This window comes from Uranotaenia lowii, chromosome 2 (assembly GCF_029784155.1).
Source record: "Uranotaenia lowii strain MFRU-FL chromosome 2, ASM2978415v1, whole genome shotgun sequence".
Taxonomy (NCBI): Eukaryota; Metazoa; Arthropoda; class Insecta; order Diptera; family Culicidae; genus Uranotaenia; species Uranotaenia lowii.
Window position 1 is genome coordinate 430,452,883 of NC_073692.1, and position 25,321 is coordinate 430,478,203.

A 25,321-nucleotide genomic window follows, 5' to 3' on the forward strand; every position below is an offset into this window, starting at 1 on the left:
TAAATTACAAATAAAATGACAAAAAAAATTTAACAAAAGGGCAAAAATTAAGAAAAAAAATACTATGACAAAACAAAGATTTTATTTGAGTTTGACAATGAAATTTGACATTTTAATACTTTTTTTTAATAATTTATAATCTTTTTTGTCCTTTAGGTGGTGTCAAAGAGAATGATGTAAATAAATGAAAGATTAGGTCACGCTTTTGAAAATAGTAAGTAAAGAATAATTAATTGAAATAGAGAAAATAAATATAGAGGTACTTACCCGAATCATACTTACCAAAGTTGTTGCAATAACAGCGAGCCTGAAATAAGATGTTGGAAGGAGAATAAGAAAATTGGGGTTGCGAAATTTAAGACGTTTAAGACATTTCTAAGCCAATTGGTATTAAAATTAAAACTGCAGTTTCCTGATTTTCTTTGGTCCCTCTTTGGGTGATTTTTTATATTAATAAAAATTGTAACTTTCAACTCGTTAAGGCACCCCTAAATAACGTCCGATTGAGTTGAAATTTTGCAGACAGCGAAACTAACTTTCTAGCGGGCACATGGATTTCCAGCTAAAAACTTTTCGTTGACAAGTCTAACCTGAATGTTCCTGATATGAACGAGGGAAAAATATTGAAAATTTTTATGTCTAATACCTACTTCAGATCCCAAGTAACATTTAAAGTTTTATAGCAGGCTACTAGATAAAGTTTTGGTTTTATAAGGGCTTGAGGAGTCCAATAAAACTATCGGTGTTACTTGGGATGTCTTACTACGATAATTGCAAAAGAGGTCGAACCAAGGCATTTTTGGCTCAACCCATTATTAATCGTCTTCGTAGCCGATGATGCCTGATGTTTTTGGCGCGCATAACTGCCGTTAAAGCTAGCAGCATGGCGATGCACAACTGAGCCCCTATCGGTTCAATATGGTGGTTCAATTTAACCTGTTCGTACCAGAACAATCGGTTTTTGAAATTTGATGGTGAAATAATTTACATACATCCAATGCCCCCCTAATGTATACTTTTACATCCATTTTGAACCTACACAACTTTCAACTCTGTTGATATTTTTTGTGTAAACTATCAACAAAAGATAAATCAACAAATTTTAAGTTACCATACAAACTGCAGTATCTCAGAAGTAACGCAACCAATGATGACAAAATTTCGCAAGCTGATTTTTGAAGAATAAAGCTAGCATCTATGAAATTTAAGAAAAGTTCCATTAGTAGAATAAAAAGTTAATATTAGAACAAAAAATTTAATTTCAGTGGAATTTTGGACGGTCGCTCCTCTCTGGAGCCACCACAAAATGCGGAAAGAGACCGGAACTCAGAATACTAAGCTTCTATTGGTATCTCGATATTTAAGTGCTGGCCCTACTAACTACATTGATAATAATGCGTTAATGGCATTGCGGCGCGATAAACCTACAAGTAAAATTTTAAGACAGACGTTGAAATTTGGATGTTTGGAGGTTCGATATTTGAATGTTGAGTGTTGTGGGCGTAGCAAATTGGATGGATAAACCTAGTGACCTTTATACCGGAAAACTAAAGGTGGTGCTAAATAACCAAGACATTTGACGTACGGATTTCGTTCCGGTTCTACATTTTGTGGTGGCTCCAGAGAGTAGAGGACTTAGCGGAAAGTTTTTTTTTATTAATTTCAACCGACCTGGATAAAATGTGTAGTTTTCGAATCGTAGTAGGTAATGTTATCAAAATACGATAAAAAATTTATGAAGACGGTTACAAGTCTTCAAACTTCCAGTAGTCTGATTGAAACTTTATTCCAAATAAATCCAAAATGACTTTAAAGAGGAATTCGGATATTTAAAATGCTTAGAATGCAGAGGAATATTTGACTCAAAAACTGGAACAGAATGAAAATTGAAGATTCTAGTGACAACATTTCTACAACAAGATTCAATTCAAAAATACTTTTTCATCTCTAGAAATTCATAAAACAGTTTGCACATCACCGCGTCGTCGTCTCCAGCTGTAAGCCATCAAGCATATCAAAGCAGGCACCCGTATCAGTCGGACAAGACAAGGGAAAAGCAGCAGCAGCGGCAGCAAGGCCTACTACGTTCTGCCTTTCAGCCTCCATTCCACCCCCATTTTACTCTTCGTTTTGTTTCGAATCCTGCCCGAGTGATGGCAGGAAGAATTAGATCCCTATCTTTCCACTAATCGCAATCGGTTGACTTTGTAGCCTAGCAAGTACCTAGCAAGCAAAGGATACCAAACCAAACCAAACACAAAACAACGATGAGAAAACCAATTCTTACAGGCTCCGATAGTGTCTGTATACGCATCTGGAGAAAATGTGCTGACAAACGGTTGGCAAAACGGCGGAAAAAGGACTTTGGATTTTGTGATGTCGGAAGGAGCCAACAAAAAGAAAAAAAAAAACGTTAGTTCCACCGTCAGCGAGTATGGATGGGATGGATATTGTGTTAATTGTTACTTCTCATCGCCACTCGAGTCTTCGATTTATACCTTCCCTGTTTTTATTCCTTCGGTTTTACTCTCGTGGATCGCTGATTGGAATTGAAATTTGCGAGATCCTGAAGCTCATCAAGCAAAATTTACAGCATGCCGTTCATCAACCAAGATAATCCCACCCGGAAGCGGTGTTTTCCAATCAACGAATCATGACTGTAGCTATTTCGTTTCGGCACAAATGAGAAAAGAGGAGTATCATTTTCATGCGTCAATATTCATGAGTGCCCCGAACCGAAACCACTTTTGGCCGGCTGCCTACTTGGATGGATTGGATGAAGTAAAAATTAATGGCATTTAAAGGAGTAAATATCTTGGGCAACTTTCTGTTGATTTTCATGATGGTAATGAAAATGGCGTAGTGTTTTATGAGTTCAATGATTAACGGTGATTGAACCTAAATCACTTCGTATCTGTTGGTTGGGCAGCAAATTGATTGAAATTCAACTCACAAGTTTACTGCACTTATAATAATTTTTATCCCAAATCAAAGTTTTTATTTTTGAGTCTTATGATAATTATGGCTCATCAAAGTTGAAGGATATTTTTTTGAATTGTTATTAATTTCATTACTGTACGCAAATTTCTATCTAACATTGTTCACTCAGTTAGATTCCCAAAATCTGTTAGAATTTTGAAATCTATAAAAATAATAACGATTAACAAAATAAATAAAAATGTTTAAAAATTTTTGCCATTTTTTTCTTATTACCTTTTATATCTCCAAATTTCTCGGAAACCTTTTCATAAATCAATTATTCGATGACCTCGATTTCAATTGAAGTAAAACTTAGTGTGAGCTAGATAATCCTAACGAGAATTTCAAACAAGATTTTTATAAATAATTAGGAAAGGAATTTTTAATTTCCCTCTACTTACTGCTATAAGTTATATTTTGAGGCATTCAACACAAGGTACACATGGTACAAACATAATTTCATAACTAAGTACACATTTTGATGAACATATGTGTTGAGATTCGTCTCAGCGAAGCAATCGATAAGATGAATTAGCCATTGCTTATTATTAGAAATAAATTATTCCAAGTTCTACCTCCAAGCAAAACAAGATCTCTTCTTTCCACTGCCCAAGTGCTTCTTCAACAGGTCATGTGCCTAGCACTGGTGGAAAGGAGGAGGAATCGGAATCAAGAGTGGACAGTTATCCAGCCAGGAAGCCGGTGGAACCACAACAAGCCGGAGCCAAGGAAGGTTGTCGGACTAGGAGCCAACTGCAAGGTCGTCGAACCGGAAAGCCAGGTGGAGTTCGACAAGCCAGGAACCACAGGAGGTCGTCGGACATTACGTTACGAGCAGGGTACCACGGAAGAACTTCAAGCCGGTGCCGTCAAAGGTCGTCGGACTGGATAGCCAAGTGAAGGTCGTCGAGCTGTACCACTAGAAGCGTCAGGCCTCAGGAGAGGAGTCGAGGAGGAATAGCAGCTTCGAGCCGAAGGAAGAGCGCCGAGACCAAAGCCATGTAAGACCGAAGGGCCAGAGCCATTAGGAGGTCGTCGAACCGAAAGCCACTGGACGATCGTCGTGCCAGATCCCGGTGGAGGTCGTCGAACTGGTGCCATGGAAGGGCATCGAGTTGCAACAGGGGCAAGAGCGTGTTCCGGTGCGTTCGTGAAGAGGAGTAGCCCAATTTTCAGGAGAGGCCGCCGGAGGCAGTTAGGCTGCGGAATGCGTGTGCTGAGAAGGAGTGTTGAGATTCGTCTCATCGAAGCTATCGATGAGGTGAATAGCAACATAACTTGATGAACATAATTCCTAAAATTCACTCGGTACATATCAACCGTTTTCCAATTTCTCGGGACCCCACATTCGCCAGATCAGACAACACTTGGTCTAACCACCTCGCTCGTTGCGCCCCTGCTCGTCTCGTTCCTACCGGATTCGTAGCGAACAACTGTTTTGCAGGACAGGCGTCCGGCATTCCAGCGTATCCGGCCAGCCTTCACCCCTTTCTGCATACTGGAGTCACCGTAGAGTCGCGCGAGCTCGTGGTACATCCATCGCCTCCAAACTCTGTTCTTCTGCACGCCGCCAAAGATGGTTCTTAACACTCGTCGCTCGAATACTCCGAGTGTACGCAGGCACAACCGAGTGTCCGACTTCAGCTGATCATTCGCCGCCGTATTCCACGGCTGGTGTCATTATCTGCGGTCACCGGTTAGTCGAGATAGACAAAGTATTCGACTATCTCCAGCTCGTCGTCGTCAATCGTAACCTTGTTATTATTGGACAAGTAGGCTCAGTCGGTCTTGGATCCACAGGCCAGCATATACTTCGTCTTGGACGTATTAATCATCAACCCAATCCTTTATGCTTGGCGTTTTAGTTTGCGGTAGATTTTCTCCACCGCCGGAGATGATCTGTCGACTATAGAAATATCTTCGAAAACCCAGATAAGTTGACTGGATCTGTTGAAAATCGTGCCCCGTATTTCGCCTACACTCGTCGAACAACACCTTCTAGCGCCACTTTAAACCTTTTTTTTTCTGGGATTGTCATCCTGTTGGATGATTCATCCCTACACGTTGAACATCATGCAGGAAAGACCAATGTCTTGTCGAAGTCCCCTGCAGGACTCGAATGAACTCGACATTTCACCCGAAATCCGCACACAGCACTGCGTTCCATCCATCGTCGCCATCCATCAGTCTGGTCAGCTTCCCTGAAAAGACGTTCTCGTCAATGATTTCCCATAGCTCGTCACGGTCGATCGTGTCGTATGCGGCTTTGAAGTATGGTACGTAGGGACTTGGTATTTATGTCATTTATGGGAGATTTGCCGTAGTGTGAAGATCTTGTCCGTCGTAGACCGTGAAGTCCATGAAGTCGGCCTGATGACTTCCCACGAATCTGTTTGCTTGTGGCGTTAGGCGGCAGAGTAGGATTCGAGACAGCACTTTGTAGGCGGCATTGGAGACAGTAATTGCTCCACAGTCCAATTTGTCACTCTTCTTGCTGATGTGGCAGATTACCCCTTTTTTCTCCATTCCTCTGGTAGCTGTTCTATGTCCCAGATCCGGACCATCAACCGGTGTAGGCAATCGGCCAACTTGTCCGGGCCAATTATGATGAGCTGCGATGCCACTCTTGCCAGTCGACTTGTTGATGTTCAGCAGGCGAATGGCTTCCTTGTTGGGAGTGGCTCCTCTACGTGTCGTTTGCTACGCCGGCGATGGTGTCCTGCATGTGCGCCGTTCAGGTGTTCATCGAAGTACCGCTACCACCTTTTGATCACCTTCACGATTGTTCGTCAGGATGCCTACGTCCTTATACTAATGTCTTGCAGCACGAAGCCTTTGAAGGAACAAAACGATGTTAAAATATTAAAAAAGGGAGAGTTTGAGGCTTCGTGCCTTTCTTACATTTTTAACTTTCTATTAACCTTTTAGCATTTTTGTTTTCAAAAAGAACAAAGTAACATTATTAATAAAAACGATAAAAATTACAAAATAGGCTAAAATAGAAAAAAAAGGGATAGGCTAAGTTCAAAAAAATTAAAAAATTATAAAATGACAAGATTGAAAAATGAGAAAAGATTGGTTAAGGAATAACATCTTGTATATTTATTGGTGTTTTTTATATCTACTCATATTTGGTTTGTAAACGCTAATGCATTTCTGAGCAAAATATTTTAAAAGATACCTACGCTGATGAACAAAAGTAGCTAGCTTATTCCTCTCATTTATTTCAATCTGCAGTAACTCTAAATAGTTTGTGATATTTGCATTTTATGTGATAAGATTCCGGGAAATGTTCTCTGTCTAAGGGCATAAAATTTCCTGTAGGGGAGATGGGGGCATAATGGCCACCTTAAGGAAAACTGTTATTTAACCATAGAAAATAGCTATAATATGGAGGTTACATTATTGTTTCGTGTTCAGACACTTGAAAAGCCTATTCCCTAACGGGCTGAAACGCGAAAAACTAGATGAAAACGTTAAAAAATGCATTTTAAAAAATTTTGCTAAAAGCTGAAAACCAGCCACTGTGGAGGCATAATGAGAACACCCCCTGAGGCAGTATGAGCACCATTAATCAGAGCAAGATGTGCGTTTTTGCCGGGGAATCTAGCAGCGAATTCAATTCGATGAAGTCAGGTGAGTCGTAGATTCATCAAACAAAGCAATAACAAAATAATCTAGGTCTGTTTGTAGAATACAAACAATTCACGCACGCTCATACATTAAGTGCTTTGTTCGGAGGATGATGCTACTAGCCGTATAATGTAACAATAAAAAAATCGATCATGAATTGTGAATGGAAAAAAATCACCTCGAACAGAAATCTAACTCTAGTCATTTGATTACCTCTCCGACACCTTACCAATAGGCTAAATTGTCGGATGAAAACTAGTCAAGGTGTGGCGCTATAAATCAATTTTAATTCGCTGCTAGATTCTACGGCAGAAAATGCTCATTATGCCTCGATAATATGGTGCTCTATATGCCCCTAGTCAACAAATTTAAGTAAAAACGTGTTTTAAAATTGATAAAAGTGAAAAATCAAAAATTTTATGATGGTAAAAATAGAGAAACAATGTGTACATCATGTTGCAGTGCGTACATTATAGATCAAGGTTATTTTAAGATCATAAGAGCTTATTTCGTGGTGCTCAAAAATTATAATATTTTCGAAACTTGAGAACCAAGCTAGTTTTTTTAAATATCTCTGTAAAGATGATAAGGAGATTCCTTTTTTTGTGAAAAATTAATACTATAGGAAGAACGAAACAAATCCTCATGAAAATTTATTTAAGAAAATACGCACTTTCGTAGAAAAGCGTAGTTCTCATTATGCCTCGGGTGCTCGTTATGCCCTCATCTCCCCTACTCTTCTTCTATAAAGAAGAGAGAATATGTTAAAACAACGAATACTTCAACAGAACACTAAAAGTCTAGAATACTTATGTCATCAGTGTATGTTTTATTTACTTTAAATTAAGGGCCCTGGTAGAAGAATTCTGGTGAACGGTAGGAGTCAAACCCTTTAAATTAGCTTTAGATTTTTTTATTTACAAAGGGGCAGTTCGAATATAATGTTTAAATACAGAACTATCAAATTTACAGCCAACTTTTTATTCTTTACTCTTCACTCGGGTCGAAATGGTCAGCGAAACCGACACGGCAAACGTCTCTATCAAATCGGACGTAACTCTTTCGGTAATCTGCCTCAGTTTGCCATTGCCCTCGCCACACACCAACCGCTCAATGCGTTGACTGGGACAAGTCACCACGGCGCTTGCAAAAATCTTTCCCTTAATGTTTTCGTAAAACTCCAGCTCAGTTTGCAAATTGTAGGGTATTTCTTGAGGAAGATAATCCAACAGTCGCGCTCGAACACTTGCAATGATGAGCTGTTCGGGTGACTGGTCAGTGGTTTCTGATGCCAGATGCTCCCAGGAGCCGAGTTTGGCATGCGAGTAGATGAAATCCATCACCTCTTTCAAGCCATCGCCCGTGATGGCCGACACCATGAAGATTTGAGAGAAATTTGACCATCCCTCAGATTCTGGTTCTTTCTTGGAAGTAGGCGTACTTTTCCTTTTCTTTATGTGGTAGTTTTTTATATTTTCCAGCTCATTGTTCGTTATGTTGCGGACAATGTCCAACAGTGCTCTTTTGGATTTCAGCGTATCTATTTTGTTCAGTATCAGAAAGCTAGGAATATTGGTGTGTTCTTTGAGCACATTCAGCAAGATTGGATTCAGGGTGTTCCGAGTCCAACTGTTGGAAACATCGTGAACCACACCGATTAGATTTGAATTCTGGATTGCATGCCGACAAGCGGATAAGAAGCCTGATCCCAGCTGGTGCTTCTTTATTTCACGATCACCTACCAGCCCTGGGGTGTCGAATAAGATCATCTGTGAGTTGGAACGATTGTGAACGGCCTTTGCAGTATCTCGAGTTGTGTGCACCTTCATCGATGTGGGACAGACCTACAATGGATTTCAAATAATCAACCAAACGTTTTCCTTAACCTGAATTAATAGTTCATTGTAACTGATAGGCTACGTTTAAGTTAATAAATTACAAATTACAATTACAATTACAATTAAAATAGTCTACAGTTATCGGAAAATATTATTACGCTAAATTTAAAATTATTACCAAATATTTTTATTACCAAAAAATAATGCTTACCCTATGATTGATCAAATGGTTTATCAATGTGCTTTTTCCCGCATTCGGTACACCGATTATGGCAACCTTTATCAAACGCTCCTTTGAAGCTGGTGTTGTGTGGCTCGAATCCTTTCCGGCAGAGACCAATCGATCTTCTCTCTTCGAGGTGACCTGTTCCGATGCTTTGACACTGAAGTATCGACTCGCCTTCAGGGAGCCGATCGCACGGCTGCTCCGGAACAAACCTATCACATACATTATGTCCATACCTTGTTGAACTATTCAAATTATAAGGGAAACCGGCGATCCATTCCGGACCGAGAAGAATAAAATCCTGAGCAATGTTTTTGTTTTTCTTTGTTATGTCACCCGCGTGCCCGCGAGATTCACATGCTGTCAATTTTATGCTGAGGCTGTGAAAATTATGTTTACACTAAAAATTAAAAACCTTTTTTTTCTAAATTTTTCGTAATTAATTTTATTTTCAGATTTGCATGCATTTTATTTATTCCTTATTTATTTCAAACTCACAAACAGTAGTGTAAAAGTTTTCTTATAGAATAAAACTTGTTTTGATATTGAAGCGTAAAATTTTCAACACTTGATGGCTGATATTTTAATGGAATTGATGACTTAAAATTCAAGGCAGTAAGGCCCCTTGTCCCTCATGTAAGTCGTGGACTAGTTTAAAGTGCCATGTATCCATATTACACAGTAACTGTTAAACTTTAACAGTTCTTTTCAAACATGATTTTCAAACTGCACCGATATAAAATCATATGGGCTGACGTTAAATCAAAAAAGCACAATTACAATTACAATTACATGTCCAAATGAAATATTGTGCCAGTTAATATATTTTTTTATTCGCGAATAAATCGCGATTTAGCAATCCATCTGGCAGCACTTCCCGTATCGACCAATCAGAGATAACCACATCGGCCCGAAAGCAAAAGTGGGGTGGACTGGGCAGTTTTTCATTCGATCGCAAACTTTCCCAGAGGTTTCATCATCCGTCTAGCTACGTCTCGCGACTGAAAATTCTGAGGTGCCATGAACCAGGATCAACATTTCCAAACAGTCACTCCAAGAGGACGGAACAAACCCGGTGAACAGTAGTAAAATTAATATAGATGGAAATCATCTAATAACGATTATCTGGAGACGAAATGAATCAACCTTGACGTGAATTATTAGGGGAAGTAAAAGTGTGATACCTTTGTGTTGAAGTATAAAAATCAATAATTAATCAACGAAAAATGAGCGCTCCACTTGTGATAACGGTTCCGACCAAATACATCCCCATCAATCTGGCCCCGGTCATCGGCACAACGATGGTGAAAAAGGAGCTGAAGCCTATCGCGGCGGGCTTCTCGGATGGGGAGGAATCCGTTTCGTCGATGGAGGAGTTCCTGGTCCGGGGCAAAAAACGTCGCCTGGATCATCTAACATGGGAGGAGAAAATTCAACGGAAGTAAGTAGCCCCCTGATAAGGCAACGATTTGTTTTGGGTCCGGGAATTCCCATAGCGATAACCTTGGAGGCAACACAGCAGTAGAATTTTCCAGAATCAATGAAGGTGGTGACGTGTCACTTAACAGCCTGTATGAGGCGATATGATAGGGTAGAAGTATCAATTATCGGTTTAAAAAAAATCGAACTTTCTATGGAAATCCCATTGACAAGGAAAAGGTTTAGAAATAAGGTTCTTTAATCTAATGAATAATTGGAATTTTGATAAAAAAAAAACAGTTTAATTTTATTGCTTTAATTACCAATTTAGAATGTTGATATTCAGAAATTCCGGTATAACATTCAATTATTTTTTATTAAAAATTCCATAGAAACACATCGTAGACATTTTTCGTTATGCTACCTTCTTATGGAGCAAAGTTACTTATTGCGTCTTAACGGTCTTAACAGTTGTAGAATAAAAATGCTGATGAAATATTCAATGGGAATGGGGGTGCAATTGGTCTGCAGTAGAGTTGTAGCGAAATTACTATAGTACAATACTCATATTAATAAGTCTTATTCTTGTGTAAAATGACAAATTTTTTTCATAAGTTTATAAAAGCGATGGGTTTTAGTCAATTTTAAATTAAAAATAATTATTTATTAACATTTCAATTCCCGTAAATTTAAGCGAATAAATTTTTAAACATTTGCAATTAACTTGAATTTTTATCCTACTTTGCAGAAAACTAAAAAACCGCGTAGCGGCACAAACATCTCGGGATCGCAAAAAGGCGAAAATGGAAGACATGGAAAAAACCATCCAGGAACAGTCGGATCAAATCGCCGAACTGCAATGTAAATGTGACACGCTACAGTCCGAGAAGAACGCCATCTACGAGAAGTATTTCGATCTGGAGAACCGTTTCGACGAGCTGAAGCGAAGACTCGACGAGCAACTAAACCAACAACAGCAGCCGCAGCAACAATCTCAACAACCTGCTACCGTTCCAATCAAATCGGAACCTGACACAGATGCCCTGCATAGTGTTGGCTCAGTTTCCACCCTACTAGGATCAGCAGCATCCGCTTTTTTCCCTCTGCAGCAGGGATCTTATTCAATGGAAACTCAGACGACACTGGGCCGGGCCGGTCAGAACAAGAGCGACGACGAAAAGGTAGCAGCTCTTTGGAAGATAATTGCTCTTTGCCTGCTCTACAGGACATGCTCGAAGAGTTCGACGTGTCCAAGCTCGAAGAGCTCGCCGAAAGTCTCCTGGCCAACGTCACCAGCGAGCTGGAAGACTCTGATCGAGTCGGCGGCCAGCCAGATGCCCAAGATGCAGGCACCTGCAGCCGGCTGTCTGGACCAATGGTGGGGACCCCAGCAGAACAGCTGGAACCCAGCCAAGAAAGCGATGATGGTCAAGGAAGCAGCCTAATTCTGACCACCCACAACTACTCCAAGTCACCCTTCCACGTAGAACGACTATCGCTTATCCCCGAGAGCCAACAACAACAGCAACAGCCAGACTCGAAACACACTCTTTTTGGAACCTACGATGACGAAAGCAACTGCATCACCATCGTATTGAAGGACGAACAAGACGAAGAACAACTCCCACTGGAAGAGGAAATCATCTGTGAGAGCCAACCCGACGACGACGCCGAAAATCTAGAATTCAAAATCAAAATGGAACCTCCCCAGGAGCTGCTCTCCCCAATCCCGAGCAGTTGTTCCAACTATTCGCTGGACGAACAAGCTCCCCAAGCATCCCAACAGGACGTATTTAAAAGTCCCCTCACGCCGAGCTCATTCATGTCCGATGCCGGTTACGAATCGCTCGGATCGCCAACCGGATCCATCGATTACAACATGACTTCGCTAGACGAACTCTGGAATCTAGACCTTTTTCCAATTTTAAACTAAAACCAACCAGTTTAGTAACAGATTTGTAATTAGTTTATGTTTGCCCTTGTAAATACTGCAGTGATGTACAAAGTCGTTTCTAATTGTAGGAATATAAGAAAATAGTTAAGTTCGAGTTAGGCTGTTTCTGTAAAAAATAGTTTATTTATCTAGCGCTTAGTGACAGATGAACTGTTTTCTCTCTTAAGTGTTTTGCGTTAAGTCTCTAATTGATAGAACCACGTAACAGTAGATGCTATTAGCTTATTTTGTGCACAAAATAATAATTGTTCAAAACATGAACGCATCACAGGAAAAGAATTTTAAAATAAGTAATGATGATCATTGTTACAGACTTTGCAATTTTTCACCTATCTACTTTTGTCAAAACTGCAAATGTGGCACGCGCAAGAATTTGACTTGGAGTCAGTCACAAATACATTTTGATATCAACCAAAAACTGTAGTTTGGTTTTTATTTCTGGGAAACTAGCAAGCTATCTCGAAACGGAACACTCCCTATAAGCAGTTTTCATTTGATGACAAGTTTTTGAATGCACAATCTTGGCCAAGAATCAGTCCAGTAAACCAGAAGCTGTCTTAAATTTTAGCTCGACCATCATTTCCTCGAGTGCCTCGATGCGTTGAAAGATTGATTTTTTGACCGTCGAAAGTCTTTTTTTTTTTTTTTTTTTTTCATAGCGTTTAAATAGCTCGGGGAGCTGACGCTGGAAATGAAAATTAGAATAGTTTGGAGAAGAAAATTTAAAGTTTAGAGAAGGCAGCGTAGAATAGTAAGCGATCTTGAGACGTTGGTTAAACCATCAAGCACTTCATTATATCCATGGAATATGGATAAAATGCAGTTCAAGATAATAAACCAACCCCTCCCGATACCAGTTGGAGGAAGGACAAGGGTGGGTTCGAGACTGGCCTCTACATACTCCCCAAGCATCTACATACTACGGTTTATAAGCGCATTGAAAATATTAAAAATAAAAAGGAAGGATCTCACCAAGTTATAGGACACCATCTTCAGCAGTTGATTTATGGTTAGATCCTTGGGCTGGCAACCATGTCATGCGAAAGCCAACGTCTGGGTCCCATGATGTTAGGGGATGGCTTGAAGGTTCGCTCAACGTCATCATTGGACCAAATGATTTCTCGGTAGTACATGCCACGATACATGAAAAGAAAACAGAAAAAAAAAGAAAAGAGAAAAAAAAGAGAAAAAAAAGAGTTTTAGTTCATATCATCTATCAATATCTAAGAAGAAGCCTAGCTTAAACTCATAATAAACCGAGATCAAATTAATAGTAGAAGTAAGCTACATTGTTTCTGTCATATCATAGAACCATACTATTTTACCAAAATATGGATGTGAGAGCCTGTTTGCTTTTTGAAGCAAGCCTATTTCAAACTAATAAAAATTCTAGCTCAAATTAATAGTAGAAGTAAGCTACCTTATTCCTATCACAACATCATCACAATCATGCGAATTCAACAAATTATGGATATAAGAGCCTATCTTACCGTTTGAGCATTGCCCTACACTACCTGCCTCACATAGTTGAATGCCTACTTTTGAATGAGATTTAAAAATTGCCAAGACTGTTTGCTTTAAACTATAATACTATCAAAACAACTCAGGTGACAGATCCGTTTCACAAACCTTAAACCACAAAATATCATTTCCATCCAATTAGCCCCCAGTGATTGAAAAAAGCTAGATTTAAGAATAAGCCATCGTAATTCATAAACCGCAAATACACATCCACTGGAGCATTGGGGAGGAATATGGTATTTGAATATGTTAACCTACTCCTTTCTAACTTTCCAACTATTTGAATATATCTGAGAGAGAGAAAAAAAAAAACTCCACCTCCGAATGATCTGAAAAATAGAAAAGAACATTAAGAAAAATAGAAAAGAACATTAAAATGACAATAAAAGGTCAAACAATCATTTCTGATCGGACCAGATTGACCATGTGATTGAGCTTTAGTTAAAAGCCGTGGGACCGACATCTAGGGGTTCCGTTTCACTTATGGTCGGAAGTGATCCGTTGATGCCTATAGCAACACTGAACTGTGATACTCTCACTATTCTATATTTAATGTTGCTATACGTCAAGGTATACCCATTTATATCAAAGTGATATAAATGAGCACTCAATCACGCCAATCATTTTTTGACCGTCGAAAGTCACAGAAAAAAGATTTTGGGAACAAAAGAACATATTATTGGAGGATGCCAAATGATTGCGTAAAACATCTTAAACTGGTGTTCAGCGGAAAAAAAATTATTGCATAAAATCAACTTTTTAGGATTTGGATAATTTTAGGGCGACAGTGTAGTTTTTGCAATTTTGACATTTTTCTCTTTTTCTGTTATTTTTGTCACTTTTGTCAATGTTGTACGTGGTCGTACCTAAATATTGTTTTTTTTTTATTGATTTTGTCTTCATTTTTTAATTAGAACATTTTTCTTCTTTTTGTTTTTGCCATTCATGCCCGTTTAAAATTTTTGCCAGTTTTTCAATTCAAGCAATTTTCTCATTTTCGCTTTTTGCCAATTTTAACTTTTTCGTCATTTCAGACATTTGGTATGTTTGGTCGTTTTTGTTAATTTGGTCACTTTGATAATTTTTGTCATTTTTGTCGTTTTTGTCATTTTTGTCATTTCATTTTTGCAATTTTGTCATGCTTTTATTTTTCTTTTTTTGTTTTTATTTTGTAATTCTTGTTCTTTTTTGTTATTTTTGAAATTTTTGTGATTCCATCATTATTGTCGATTTTGCACTTTCTCTTAATTTTTACCATTTTTGTAATTTATATTATTTTTGCAACGTTAAGTAATTTTTGTAATTTTTATTTGTCATTTTTATAAGTTTAGTAATTATCTGTAGTAATTTTTATCATTTTTGTAATTTTAATCTTTTTTTTTATTTTAGTAATTTTGATTATTTTTGTCGTTTTTTATTTTCTTGATTTATATCCTTTTTTTGCAATGTCGGTTATTTATTATTTTTGTTTTTTTAACCTATTTGTAATTTGTGCCATTTTTTTTAATTATTTTTTTTTAATTTGTAAATTCATTATCTTGTCATTGTCAATTTTGATATTTTTTGCATTTTTGACAATTTTAAAATTTTGGTAAGTTTTGACATTTTTGTCAATTAAATCAATTTGTCTCAATTTTTTAAATTTATTTTTCATTTGATTTTTGTCATCATTGTTTTGTAAATTTTGTAATCTTAAAAAAATTGGAAATTTTGTAACTATTGTCGTCTTTTTAGACTTTAATTTTCAAAAGTCTATCAGCTTTAACCAGTGGATTAAACAGCCAAACGGTGAGAATTGAGAATACTTCCTTCCACGTAATACAATAATAGCTCGACAGTTACGTGCATTTTAACAATATTTTATTTATGCATATTTTTAAACAGACTTTGATCAAATGATCATAACCATGAGCTACCTACCATCTGGAAGCATAGCAAATAGTGGTCTAGTTTGGTGCTGAATTGACGATATAGGTAAAATCGTATCGAGTTTGATTGGAAGCGAGAATTCACAAACGCTTCGGGCAAAAAACCAACCTGCCGAAAGACAATGATGAGCCAGCATGCCCATTAGACAAGACATGGCTAAATATGATGGACCGAAAGAATTCCAGTTCTGATCGAGTCAGCACTTCATTTGTTGGAAATACTTTGGTTGACAAAACCGGACTTATGTGTCGTTGAAGGCGTTTGAAAAAGCCCGCGGGTTGGCTGAAGGTCGTCAGGAAGATTGCACTCCTGATCCACTCAAAAATTAATATAAAGCGTGTCACATCGTTTGGACTAGCTTTTAAACTAACAAAGTTCAAACGATTCGACTCATTGAATAGCGATGTACGGTTTATTGTACGTTTTGTGGGTTAGTGTAGTTGGAGCGGCCGTCAATTCTCTAGAATCAAACGCGCTCCTGAAACGATGTCCTTGTGTTCCGATCAATACGTGTTACAGCCAGGGTATAAGTTTGAACGAACAGAACTATCTTAACCAGTATTTCCAGTGCGTTGACCACATGAAGATCCACTGTTGTGGACCTTACTATCCTACGTTGGGTAGTGAGGACTTCTATTTCGATGAATCGAATCTGGAACCACAAAAGTGGCGTGCCGGGGAAAAATATGAAACAGTTTTTGTGGGAAATCCACCCGAGAAAGTAATGGTCGTTATGGCGGAAAAAGCTACAACTGCACCACCGGCGAGAGAAATCGTTCAAATCGTAACTGTTGTGCCAGAAATTTTGGAAACGACCACACAGTCTGATGAATCCACCACTGCGCTTGATTTTGCGGAGGCAACAACTGTAAAGACGGACGAGATCACAACAACGGAATTAATCGATGATATTACAGAAAGCCCAGAAGTTGTGACTAAAACTAGTACAAATGAAGTAGAAGCAACGACCGACTATCTAACAACTTCCATCCCTAGCACAACAGTAAAGGAAGAACAACACAAGACTGGCAAATACCTTAAACGAAAACCCACCAAAGCGGAGCGGGAATTTCACCAGAGCGAACCCCATCGAATGCGATTCCTACCTACAGTAACTCCTTCTAAAGTTCGTTCTACAACTCCTAATCTGCGAGTGGTTCCGATCAGAAAAAGTCTATACAACGCTGAATTCAGAAAACGATACCTTAGTGCCAGACTTAATAAACCAGCTTCAACATCTACGAGCAGCAATTAGTCGGCTTTCTTTTCTGTCTGTTCAGCAATTACCAAAAAACCAACCAACATTTTTTCACAAAAAAAAATTGAAAGCTGCTTTTGAGTAAATGTGCATTTTACATTATTGGTTTTTCGTATCAATAAATTTTAATAAACTTACACAACACTGTCGATTGATCCAGCTTTCTAACACTCCGAACGTTCTAGACCTTCTTGACAATCTGGACAACATCCTCGTCGTTGAGGACGTGATCGATTCCAACCTTTTGCGGCTGATGCTTCACCGAGGAACCCCAAACGAGAGCACTGGAAATTTAAAACGAAATTAGAAATTTATGGTATATTATATTGTCACCTTGACTTACTATTTGAATTCCTTGGCAATCGTACGATGGAGCTTATTACAAAAGCTTTCGATCGACGTGTGCTCGTGGTGCAACACAATTGGTGAACTATAGTCCGGTAATTGACCCTTAGGTTTAGTGTAGCTAAATTGAAAGGTTGATTCAAAATGAATGTTTAAAATGTTCGTACAATTTAAAGATCAAATAAAAATTGTGACGTTTGTCTTGAATGCATACTCACATGCGCACCAGCTTCAAATAGCTCCACATCATTTCCAGCAAATCGTCAAAGTTCCAGTGATGGTGGGCGGAAATCGGTACGCAGTGGGGAATCTTGTATATCACATCCAGCTCTTCGATACTGATCTGATCGATCTTGTTCAGTAGATAGATGCACGGAATATAGATCCGGTTGCCTTCGATCACGTCGATCAGATCGTCGGTCGTGGCGTCATACTTGAGCGTGATGTCCGCATTATGGATCTTGTACTCGGACAAAATGGACTTTACCGTGTCCAAATCCAGTTCCGATTGGGAAACGGTTGCATTCAAATTCACGCCGCCCTTGTCTTTCTTGCGGAAACTTATGTTCGGCGGTTGTTTATTCAACCGCAGCCCGAAACCTTCCAATTCATGTTCTAGTAGTTTTTTATGGGTCAGCGGTTTCAACACATCAAGCACCATAAAAATTAGGTTGCAAGTTCGGGCCACCGCAATAACTTGCCGACCACGACCTTTACCATCTTTAGCACCCTCGATAATTCCGGGCAAATCCAGCAACTGAATCTTTGCGCCCTTATATTTAATACATCCGGGAACCGTTGTAAGCGTGGTGAACTCGTAGGCCGCCACTTCAGAGTAAACACCCGCTAAATTAGACAGTAAAGTTGATTTCCCCACCGAAGGAAACCCGACAAAACCGACTCGAGCGTCTCCGGTTTTGGACACTTCGAAACCCTGCTCAGATGCACCGCCGCCGCCTTTTGGGGTGATCAGTTCCCGGCGCAGTTTAGCTAATCGAGCCTTTAGCAGACCCAAATGGCCGGCCGTGGCCTTGTTTCGTTGAGTACGGGCCATCTATGGAACCATAACAAATACATGAACCATAACCTCTCAAAATCGAACAACTCCAAAAATCACTTACCTCGGCCTCGATTTGGGCGATTTTTTCCAGAATTGTACTCATGGTTGCAGAATCGGTTTAAGCTGATCGTCCCAAACAGGTTCACCGATGTTCCGGGGCGATTTTTACAGTTAAAAATGACCTAAAACCGAGGAAATAACTTCAAATTCGACAATGTGTCGGGCAGCCGACTGAACATGGTAAAAAAATTAGCAAATACGTCAACATGTTTTTTGTGGCCGCCTATAAATGATGCCAATTATTCCGAAATTTTTCGGCTTAAAAAGCCTTTTCAAAATAATCTTTTCGTCTGCAGTTAGTTGATGATAATTTAATTTAGTTAAAATCCCAGAAAAACAAAAAAACAAAAAAAAACAACTATTTGAGCGTATAGCGTTGTTTTTGACATTTCTTACGCACACTTGCTGAGCGTGTACAGATGAGACGGGATAATTAACCTCAAAAACTCTCGGTACAAAGAAGGAGAGCCGGTCGACACACATGATCGTTTTTGAGGTTGATTGTCCCAAAACTGAAAAGTGTTTTTGAAACAACCTGCATAATACCACGAACACTATCAGCGGCAAATAGGACTATAGCTAAATAGTTTCTAAATTTAAATTGCTAATCACACTCTTGTTAAACTATATGTGTAGATGGAATAAGAAGTCCACCAAGATGAAGATCCAAAAACAAAATTCCTTTCCATTTTTTTTTCATTTTCATTGTGCCTTTTGATAACTCATACATGTTTTCAGCGTAAGTTTATAGAGTTGTTTTTGACATTTCATACGCACACTTGCTGGGCGTGTACAGATGAGACCGGACAATTAACCTCAAACACTCTCGGTACAAAAAATGAACAGCCGGTCAACGAACATGGTCGTTTTTAAGGTTAATTGCCCCAAAACTGAAAAGTGTTGGTGGAACAACCAGCATAATATCACGAACACTATCAGCGGCAAATAGGACTATTACGTTTATTAAATATTTATAAAATATTTTTGTCTTTCAATCCATTTTTTTAACTGGATAAACTTTGAAAAGGCTTTTTTAGATTAATTTTAAATTTAAAAAAATGGAAGCCCTGCTTCAAAATTTCAAAAATCAAAACACGAGCGACATGTGTCAAAAAAGCGTTTTATGACTGAGAAAAAATCGTTTTATGGAATCATGTGATTTATCATCAACTTCATAACTTAACATTCACAAGCTCAATTTTTCAATTTATGTTACTAAAAAAAAGGAAATTTATTAGTCATATTATTTTTAGCCGACCAGAATACGCAATTATTTCATAGTTCATAACTGACAGGATCATATTTAGCATCAAACTTAAATATCTTCTCTGAATTCATAAGTTAACACAAATTTATAGGTTATCATCTGTTGTCTATGGATTTTCGAGACGAGCAAAATATGGAAGAACAAAGCATTGAAATTTAATTAAAAAACGAAAAATGTTTAACAGAAATGGTAAATATTCCTTTGTAGTAGTTTAAAATACATTTTTCCATATTCGAATTCTTTTATCAGCGATGGGCTTCCCAAGAACTCCCGCCCCAGTTCGAAACTCATCTCTGCTGATGTCGGCATCGGCCATCCTCGAAACACCAACAATGATCAGGAAAACCGGAAGTCAGAATACTGGTCCGGCGAATAGTGGTTCCATTTTACAACCTGCTTCAGCGGCATCTGCCGCAGCAATGCAGTTCCTCATGATGCAAACTGCCTTTACCAACTCTGAGAAAGCTCACGCCGCTCACCAGAAAAGTATTCCGGAACGAACGGTAAATTTAGTTGTACATTCCAATCTGTTAGAAAAATTCACTTTTAATTCTGGCATCCGATTTTAAGGAATCGAGCGTTTCCCGTTTTAATTTGTCCATGTCCAATGTTCCGGATAGCACAACGACGGTTGCTACAAGGATTATCGAAAACTATCAAGTTTCCAGTAATGGAAATGAACTGAAAAGAAAGTTGGAACCCGTACCCGCGAAGTCGTCAAAAAGAGGCTCATTCGAATTGCTTCCCTTGAGGCCGCACAACCGAATCGGTAAGTCCAATTTCAATCTCAAAGCTCTCCCACCGATTCCATCAAGATCGGACAGACAAGATTCGTCCAGCACAGCCAAACCGAATGCCGGTAGTATGCTTCGCATCATAACTGGTTCGGTTGATAATATACTGAAGCTTAGCAAAAGCCCACAATCCGGAGACGGATTGACTCTGGTGGAGCTTTTTGTCAATATATTGAGCTTCAAAACGGGTGCGTACGATTGCGAGAAGATTCTGCTGCTGCGCAATCGATCCGGTCCCATTATTCAGGGAGTTTTCTACGAAATAGACTTTCGTATGGCCGGAATTGGGGTGGGTGATCTAGTGCGCTGCGTTGGCCGCCTTTCGGGTGGATCCCGATTACAGATTTTGAAGATTACACATGCCTCGCTCGAGGACGAGCAAATGGCTGCTCGGCTTCAAACCGTGAGCGGATTTGTGACCAATGTTAAACGTTGATCGAATCGTAATTAATTTGTATAATATAGTGTAAAACTTTTGAAACTGAAATGGTGTGTAAAATATATGTCGTCATACATAGAATCTAAAACTACGGATTCATCTAATATGGAAATCTGATTTACAGTCAAACTTATCTTTTTAGTAACCGGTATTTTATAACAGAATTTAAAACTTATCATTACTGTAACTAAACTGGGGTTCTTTAAATGGGTTTTCTAATCAACAGTAAATAAGCAAGACACGTCTGATTTGGTTGGATACCAGAATCAAAAGGACTGGGTCGTTTATTTCATCTTATCTTCAGAGACAGCGAGGTTTCTGTTCCCAGAAAGGGATTGGACCTTTATATCGAAGGTCAGGATACTATATTGAAATATTGCTACAAAACGATCGCTTTTTGAACTTATCTAATTAAGTCACTCGTTCAGAAAATCTAATAAATTCAACTTTCTTTTATGGGTTTTCGGGGATAAGGTAGTCTGAAATCTCTAGGAATAACGACTCGATTCTTCATGAGACAACATTTGTATACTTACCTACTTTATCAAGAAGTTTGTTTGAATTAAATCATCAAAATAATCATAGCGCGTGCTTTAGATCATTTATGAATTTAAAACACTAGATTCAAAATAAATAAAAGAGACAATATACTTTTTTCTTGGGACATTGTTCTCAAATTTAACGAAGCAATAAAAACAAAACTCTTTTAGGAACTGATAATATATTTGTACCAACGAGACTATTAAAGTTCACTGCCCGAGCGAAAACGAATGCTCAGTTAATAATTGAATACAATTAAGATACATAAAATCTATTGGAAAGTAACTTAAGTATAAAAAAATGTTAGTCTTATTTTCATGTCCACAAACAAAAATTGTAGCTGACTGTTATTTACAACAATGCTAAAATTACTAAATCTTCCCTGCTGCCATTACTTTTAACTTTTTTGCCTTCTACACTAAAACTAAACTGAAACTAAATTAGTTCTATGAGAATATGTGATCAATTTGAAGCCACTCTCTGTTTGCCAACGATCAATCAAGGTTCATCTTTGCAGATGAACCAGATATATGCAAATGTGTTCAGAGAGCTGTAAGGCCACAGGTTTAATTTTCTTTGTCATAGACGATGAGTATGAGTTACTCGACAAGTAATATTATCATGAAAACCGTAAGACCACTCAAGAGGGCCGTCACGTAACCCAAATGGAATCGCCTTTCTTTATCGGAAAAGTTCCTACAAAAGAAAAAAAAAGTATTAGTTAAACATATATTATTTCGCGAAAAATTATTCAACTCACTTCTTCTTGCTGGCCGAAAACGGAGTCGGTGGATTAACGCCGGGAATACTGCTGTCCAAATAAACCACAAAGTAGGTAAACCAGGTGACGCCGGCCCCAAACAGCGTAGCCAACAACAAAACTGATGGATCCTGGAACTGGGCCAACGTATCGTTCATACGGCTTTGGAAGGCTTCCTGGTACCTCGGAAGACTGCCCTGGAAGGACAGAACGGTTCGCTGAACGATGGCCTGCTGCCACTGTTTAGCTGTGGCCAGTGATGCCGCAAACGTATCTGAAATGAACTCTTCGAGGGAACACATATCGATTAGTTTTCTGTGGTGTGGCGAGCAACAAAAAGAGCTGCTTGAGCAGTGCGAAATGATAAAGACTAGATAAAACAGGGTTTTATCCTATATGCAAGTGTATTGCTTGTACCTATTTTCAGTTATCTATACGATGACCGGCCACCCATTCTGAGTGGCAAGTTTTTATAACGATGATTTCATCCCTATTCCATCCGCCAGCGAAGATGGAACAATCGCATTCGGTGATTCGATCGAGTACGTATTTCCATCACAAACTGTTTGATGCTTCTGTACGAGTGCGAGCAACGTGTGCATTTTTCCACTTACTAAATCGTACAGTGTCGCTGGTGATAATAGAATCGCTAACGGTTTCTCTCATCAGCAAAAGCAACAAATTTTAAACTTCAACAATTGCAAATACTTTAAAAACATAAAAAGACAAAAATATCAAAACTTTCAAAAATAATCCAAAATTTCAAAATTAAAAAAAAAAACAAAAATGGTTAAAAATAAAAAAAAAAAAAGATTAAGTTTACTAAAAATATCGAATTTTGAAAAATTACTTAAATAACAAAAATGGCATTATAAATAAAATGAAAAACTATGAAAAATAACAAATCAAAAGCAAAAGCAAAAACGGCAATAATTAAAAGAAAAAGATAAAGATCAAAACTACAAGAAAAAAGCAAGAAATAACATGAACAACAAAAACTTCAGAAAAGACAACAATAATAAGAGCCAACAATTTTAGTGAAATGATTTTATACCATTACATTGTAATACTTGTTATAAAGTCAACTTAAAATGAGCACATCCAGTTAGCTTTTAGTGCTAACTTTATTCAAAGTTTTCCAGTTTCGCAATTTCTTTGTGCTTCTTATCAACTTTTTGAAGTTTAATACCTATCTCTTGCAATTAAAATTTCAAGCGATTATTGAATTGCTCTACTGAAACTTAAATTTCCCACTTAGTGGCATTCGTCACTACCCTCTTAGCCCTTAGCTTAAGGTGCTTTTCCTGTTGTGTTGTGTTGTCTTGTTATGCTTCAAAACCTCAAACCAAAGCTTGCTATTCCTTGACCGTTTTGCTCAGATCAACAACAGTTTAATAGTGTGCGAGTCAATATTTGCAGCACCCTGTTGAAATCGAAGCGTAAATGGTAAACAAAATTAGCTCCATTCCCAGCTCGCCCTTTCGTTGGGTGTGTAAATGAAAACGTTCAGCTATTCTCGCACATAAACGAAAAAAAACCTACGAACGACCTTCTACGGTCGACAAATATGCAAATGATGCCTGGAGCAATCGCGTAGGTACACCTACGTGTAGGTAGCTAAGGTAGATGACAAGTTTTGACATCAAAGAAAACGCACTCACTTGTATCGAATGGCAGCAGGTATCCAAAAATCAGGCCGACAATGGCACAGCATGCTGCAAGGGCCAGAAACACTCGGGGAAGTTTCCCTCTAGTTGATCCCAGCTTGAGGCGGCTCAACTCCATCTCGGTGTCGTCGAAAGATAACTTCCTGGGTGGCCGTTGTTGGGGTGGCGACAGAATGGCCGTTGCTGCCACCGGAACTGCCGTCGTCGTTCCATTGCTTGGTTCCAGAAGGGTGATGTTGGAGGGCTGTTTCTCCGCTTCAATCGGCGCCGTCTTGTGGACGCCGTTCCCATTGGATGCTGCCGCGCCGTTGGCGGAGATGGAAGACGCCATCGATACTGGGTGCTGGAATACCGGAAACAAGAACTATTTTTAGACGGTTTATTCAATATTTGTAAACACGTACAATCTGTTTTGGAGGTCTGGCGGAAAAAAAAACTTAATTAAGGTCATCGTATGCGCTTGCGTGGGAGTCCTCTAGTATGCATTGCATACTCCTTCTTTCCTCATTATTTATAGTATGGGTCGAAAGATGCACTTTCTGAGCAGCAGACTGTTTGAATGTCGGCAACCAGATTCTATTCAACCGGTGCCTGCTACGATTAAATTTGTATCTGATTACTTACCACTGTTGTTCAGCGTCTCAAAATCACGTTGTTCAACAACGTGGATACTTATCAACTAAAAAATTAACTGTACTTAAAAAAACCTCACTGAATAGTAAGCAGGGACCAAAATACCAACTAAATTTGACACAAAGCTTCGGCTAAACTGGCTGTTGACCGTTTCATCGTAACGAAATGAAATGCAGCTGACGGGTGAGAGAGATCTACACAGAATGAATACAAATAAGGAGGGAGATTAATGCTGGGCTATGCTTTCCGGACCTGGCCAGAGGGAGCCCCCCATGTGAATCCCTTTCGCTGAGAGAGCGGATGTTTTTTGGAGGTTTTGTGCTCTCTCAAAAGCATAGAAGTGTGAGTGTAGCAAGTTCAAATTTATTTTGCGCGTGGAAAACGGAACAGGTAAAAATCGTTGAAATTTTCAAAATAATTGAAAATGCTTCATTTTGGCGCACTTTCGAAGGAAAACCAGGAAAACAAGTTACTCGCGTAAAATGAGTGAACTCGTATTATTTAAGCATGTAAGGTGTCTATTTTCAATTCAAATTCAATTAAAATTTAACCCACGTAAATTAATTAAACAATAACCCAAGTAACAATTTTAATTCCAAAAGGTTTTGTATGCAAGCGAAAGTGTTTTATAAAATATTAGTATAGTATTTAATGCCTCAGACTGTATTTCAATAAGAACGCTTTATAACTGTCCTTCCAGATAGCTACAAAACCTTTATAAAACTTTTTATAAAACTCCTTATTTAATTTATTTGAGATTTTTCATAAGAGTTTTCCAGAGTCTTATAAAGCAATTTCAATACTTCTTAATAAAACCATATATTTGAACTTTTAAGAAACCCAATTCGACTCGTCAAAATACAAAAAGCGTATGACAAAACCCAAAAGTTTTAATGATCCCAGTATTCTCTTGGTAATGACTTCATGAAGACAAAATAAAGGCATGAGGAACAGAATGTAAACAAATTAGTACTTTGAGAAATCCTATTTGACTCGTCA

At 38.5% G+C, this 25,321-nt stretch overlaps 5 protein-coding genes across 6 annotated transcripts; 2 read left to right on the forward strand and 3 right to left on the reverse strand.

Annotated features, from left to right (window-relative positions):
- Positions 1–7,560: 7,560 nt before the first annotated feature.
- On the reverse strand, positions 7,561–9,019 carry LOC129747165 (GTPase Era, mitochondrial-like). Its single transcript, XM_055741208.1, has 2 exons — positions 8,662–9,019; positions 7,561–8,456 (listed from the first exon to the last, which is right to left on the reverse strand). The coding sequence occupies exons 1-2, from the start codon at positions 8,908–8,910 to the stop codon at positions 7,593–7,595; spliced, it is 1,113 nt and encodes a 370-aa protein (XP_055597183.1). The 5' UTR covers positions 8,911–9,019; the 3' UTR covers positions 7,561–7,592.
- Positions 9,020–9,606: 587 nt separating this feature from the next.
- On the forward strand, positions 9,607–12,467 carry LOC129747769 (X-box-binding protein 1-like). Its single transcript, XM_055742118.1, has 2 exons — positions 9,607–10,117; positions 10,844–12,467. Exons 1-2 carry the CDS (start codon positions 9,903–9,905, stop codon positions 11,538–11,540), a joined length of 912 nt encoding a protein of 303 aa, XP_055598093.1. The 5' UTR covers positions 9,607–9,902; the 3' UTR covers positions 11,541–12,467.
- Positions 12,468–16,819: 4,352 nt separating this feature from the next.
- Positions 16,820–18,422, reverse strand: LOC129746021 (GTP-binding protein 128up). Its single transcript, XM_055739438.1, has 4 exons — positions 18,224–18,422; positions 17,321–18,156; positions 17,101–17,223; positions 16,820–17,041 (listed from the first exon to the last, which is right to left on the reverse strand). The coding sequence occupies exons 1-4, from the start codon at positions 18,263–18,265 to the stop codon at positions 16,939–16,941; spliced, it is 1,104 nt and encodes a 367-aa protein (XP_055595413.1). The 5' UTR covers positions 18,266–18,422; the 3' UTR covers positions 16,820–16,938.
- A 1,167-nt stretch (positions 18,423–19,589) lies between these two features.
- Positions 19,590–20,789, forward strand: LOC129749881 (uncharacterized). The gene is made up of 3 exons (XM_055744986.1): positions 19,590–19,678; positions 19,739–19,992; positions 20,060–20,789. The coding sequence occupies exons 1-3, from the start codon at positions 19,663–19,665 to the stop codon at positions 20,717–20,719; spliced, it is 930 nt and encodes a 309-aa protein (XP_055600961.1). The 5' UTR covers positions 19,590–19,662; the 3' UTR covers positions 20,720–20,789.
- A 648-nt stretch (positions 20,790–21,437) lies between these two features.
- LOC129745669 (uncharacterized) lies at positions 21,438–24,541 on the reverse strand. Of its 2 annotated transcripts, none has more exons than XM_055738931.1 (4): positions 24,314–24,541; positions 23,684–24,032; positions 22,023–22,308; positions 21,438–21,958 (listed from the first exon to the last, which is right to left on the reverse strand). In XM_055738931.1, exons 2-4 carry the CDS (start codon positions 24,018–24,020, stop codon positions 21,862–21,864), a joined length of 720 nt encoding a protein of 239 aa, XP_055594906.1. In that variant the 5' UTR covers positions 24,021–24,032; positions 24,314–24,541; the 3' UTR covers positions 21,438–21,861. The 2 variants fall into 2 exon arrangements, with proteins under 2 accessions (XP_055594906.1, XP_055594907.1); XM_055738932.1 differs by lacking the exon at positions 24,314–24,541 and adding an exon at positions 24,094–24,253.
- Positions 24,542–25,321: the final 780 nt, after the last annotated feature.

What these genes read in the sequence shown, in the direction of transcription:
- LOC129747769 (XM_055742118.1), top strand. Translation starts at nt 9,903, where the DNA reads ATGAGCGCTCCACTTGTGATAACGGTTCCGACCAAATACATCCCCATC. An exon ending in GAGGAGAAAATTCAACGGAA is followed by an intron (nt 10,118 to 10,843) that starts GTAAGTAGCCCC and finishes CCTACTTTGCAG; the next exon opens with AAAACTAAAAAACCGCGTAG.
- LOC129745669 (XM_055738931.1), bottom strand. Translation starts at nt 24,020, where the DNA reads ATGGCGTCTTCCATCTCCGCCAACGGCGCGGCAGCATCCAATGGGAAC. An exon ending in CCTGCTGCCATTCGATACAA is followed by an intron (nt 22,309 to 23,683) that starts GTGAGTGCGTTT and finishes GTTCCCTCGAAG; the next exon opens with AGTTCATTTCAGATACGTTT. An exon ending in TTTTCGGCCAGCAAGAAGAA is followed by an intron (nt 21,959 to 22,022) that starts GTGAGTTGAATA and finishes TTTCTTTTGTAG; the next exon opens with GAACTTTTCCGATAAAGAAA.
- LOC129746021 (XM_055739438.1), bottom strand. Translation starts at nt 18,265, where the DNA reads ATGAGTACAATTCTGGAAAAAATCGCCCAAATCGAGGCCGAG. An exon ending in TCGCCCAAATCGAGGCCGAG is followed by an intron (nt 18,157 to 18,223) that starts GTAAGTGATTTT and finishes ATGGTTCCATAG; the next exon opens with ATGGCCCGTACTCAACGAAA. An exon ending in ATTGCCAAGGAATTCAAATA is followed by an intron (nt 17,042 to 17,100) that starts GTAAGTCAAGGT and finishes TTAAATTTCCAG; the next exon opens with TGCTCTCGTTTGGGGTTCCT.
- LOC129747165 (XM_055741208.1), bottom strand. Translation starts at nt 8,910, where the DNA reads ATGGACATAATGTATGTGATAGGTTTGTTCCGGAGCAGCCGTGCGATC. An exon ending in ACCATTTGATCAATCATAGG is followed by an intron (nt 8,457 to 8,661) that starts GTAAGCATTATT and finishes AATCCATTGTAG; the next exon opens with GTCTGTCCCACATCGATGAA.
- LOC129749881 (XM_055744986.1), top strand. An exon ending in AAAGTATTCCGGAACGAACG is followed by an intron (nt 19,993 to 20,059) that starts GTAAATTTAGTT and finishes TCCGATTTTAAG; the next exon opens with GAATCGAGCGTTTCCCGTTT.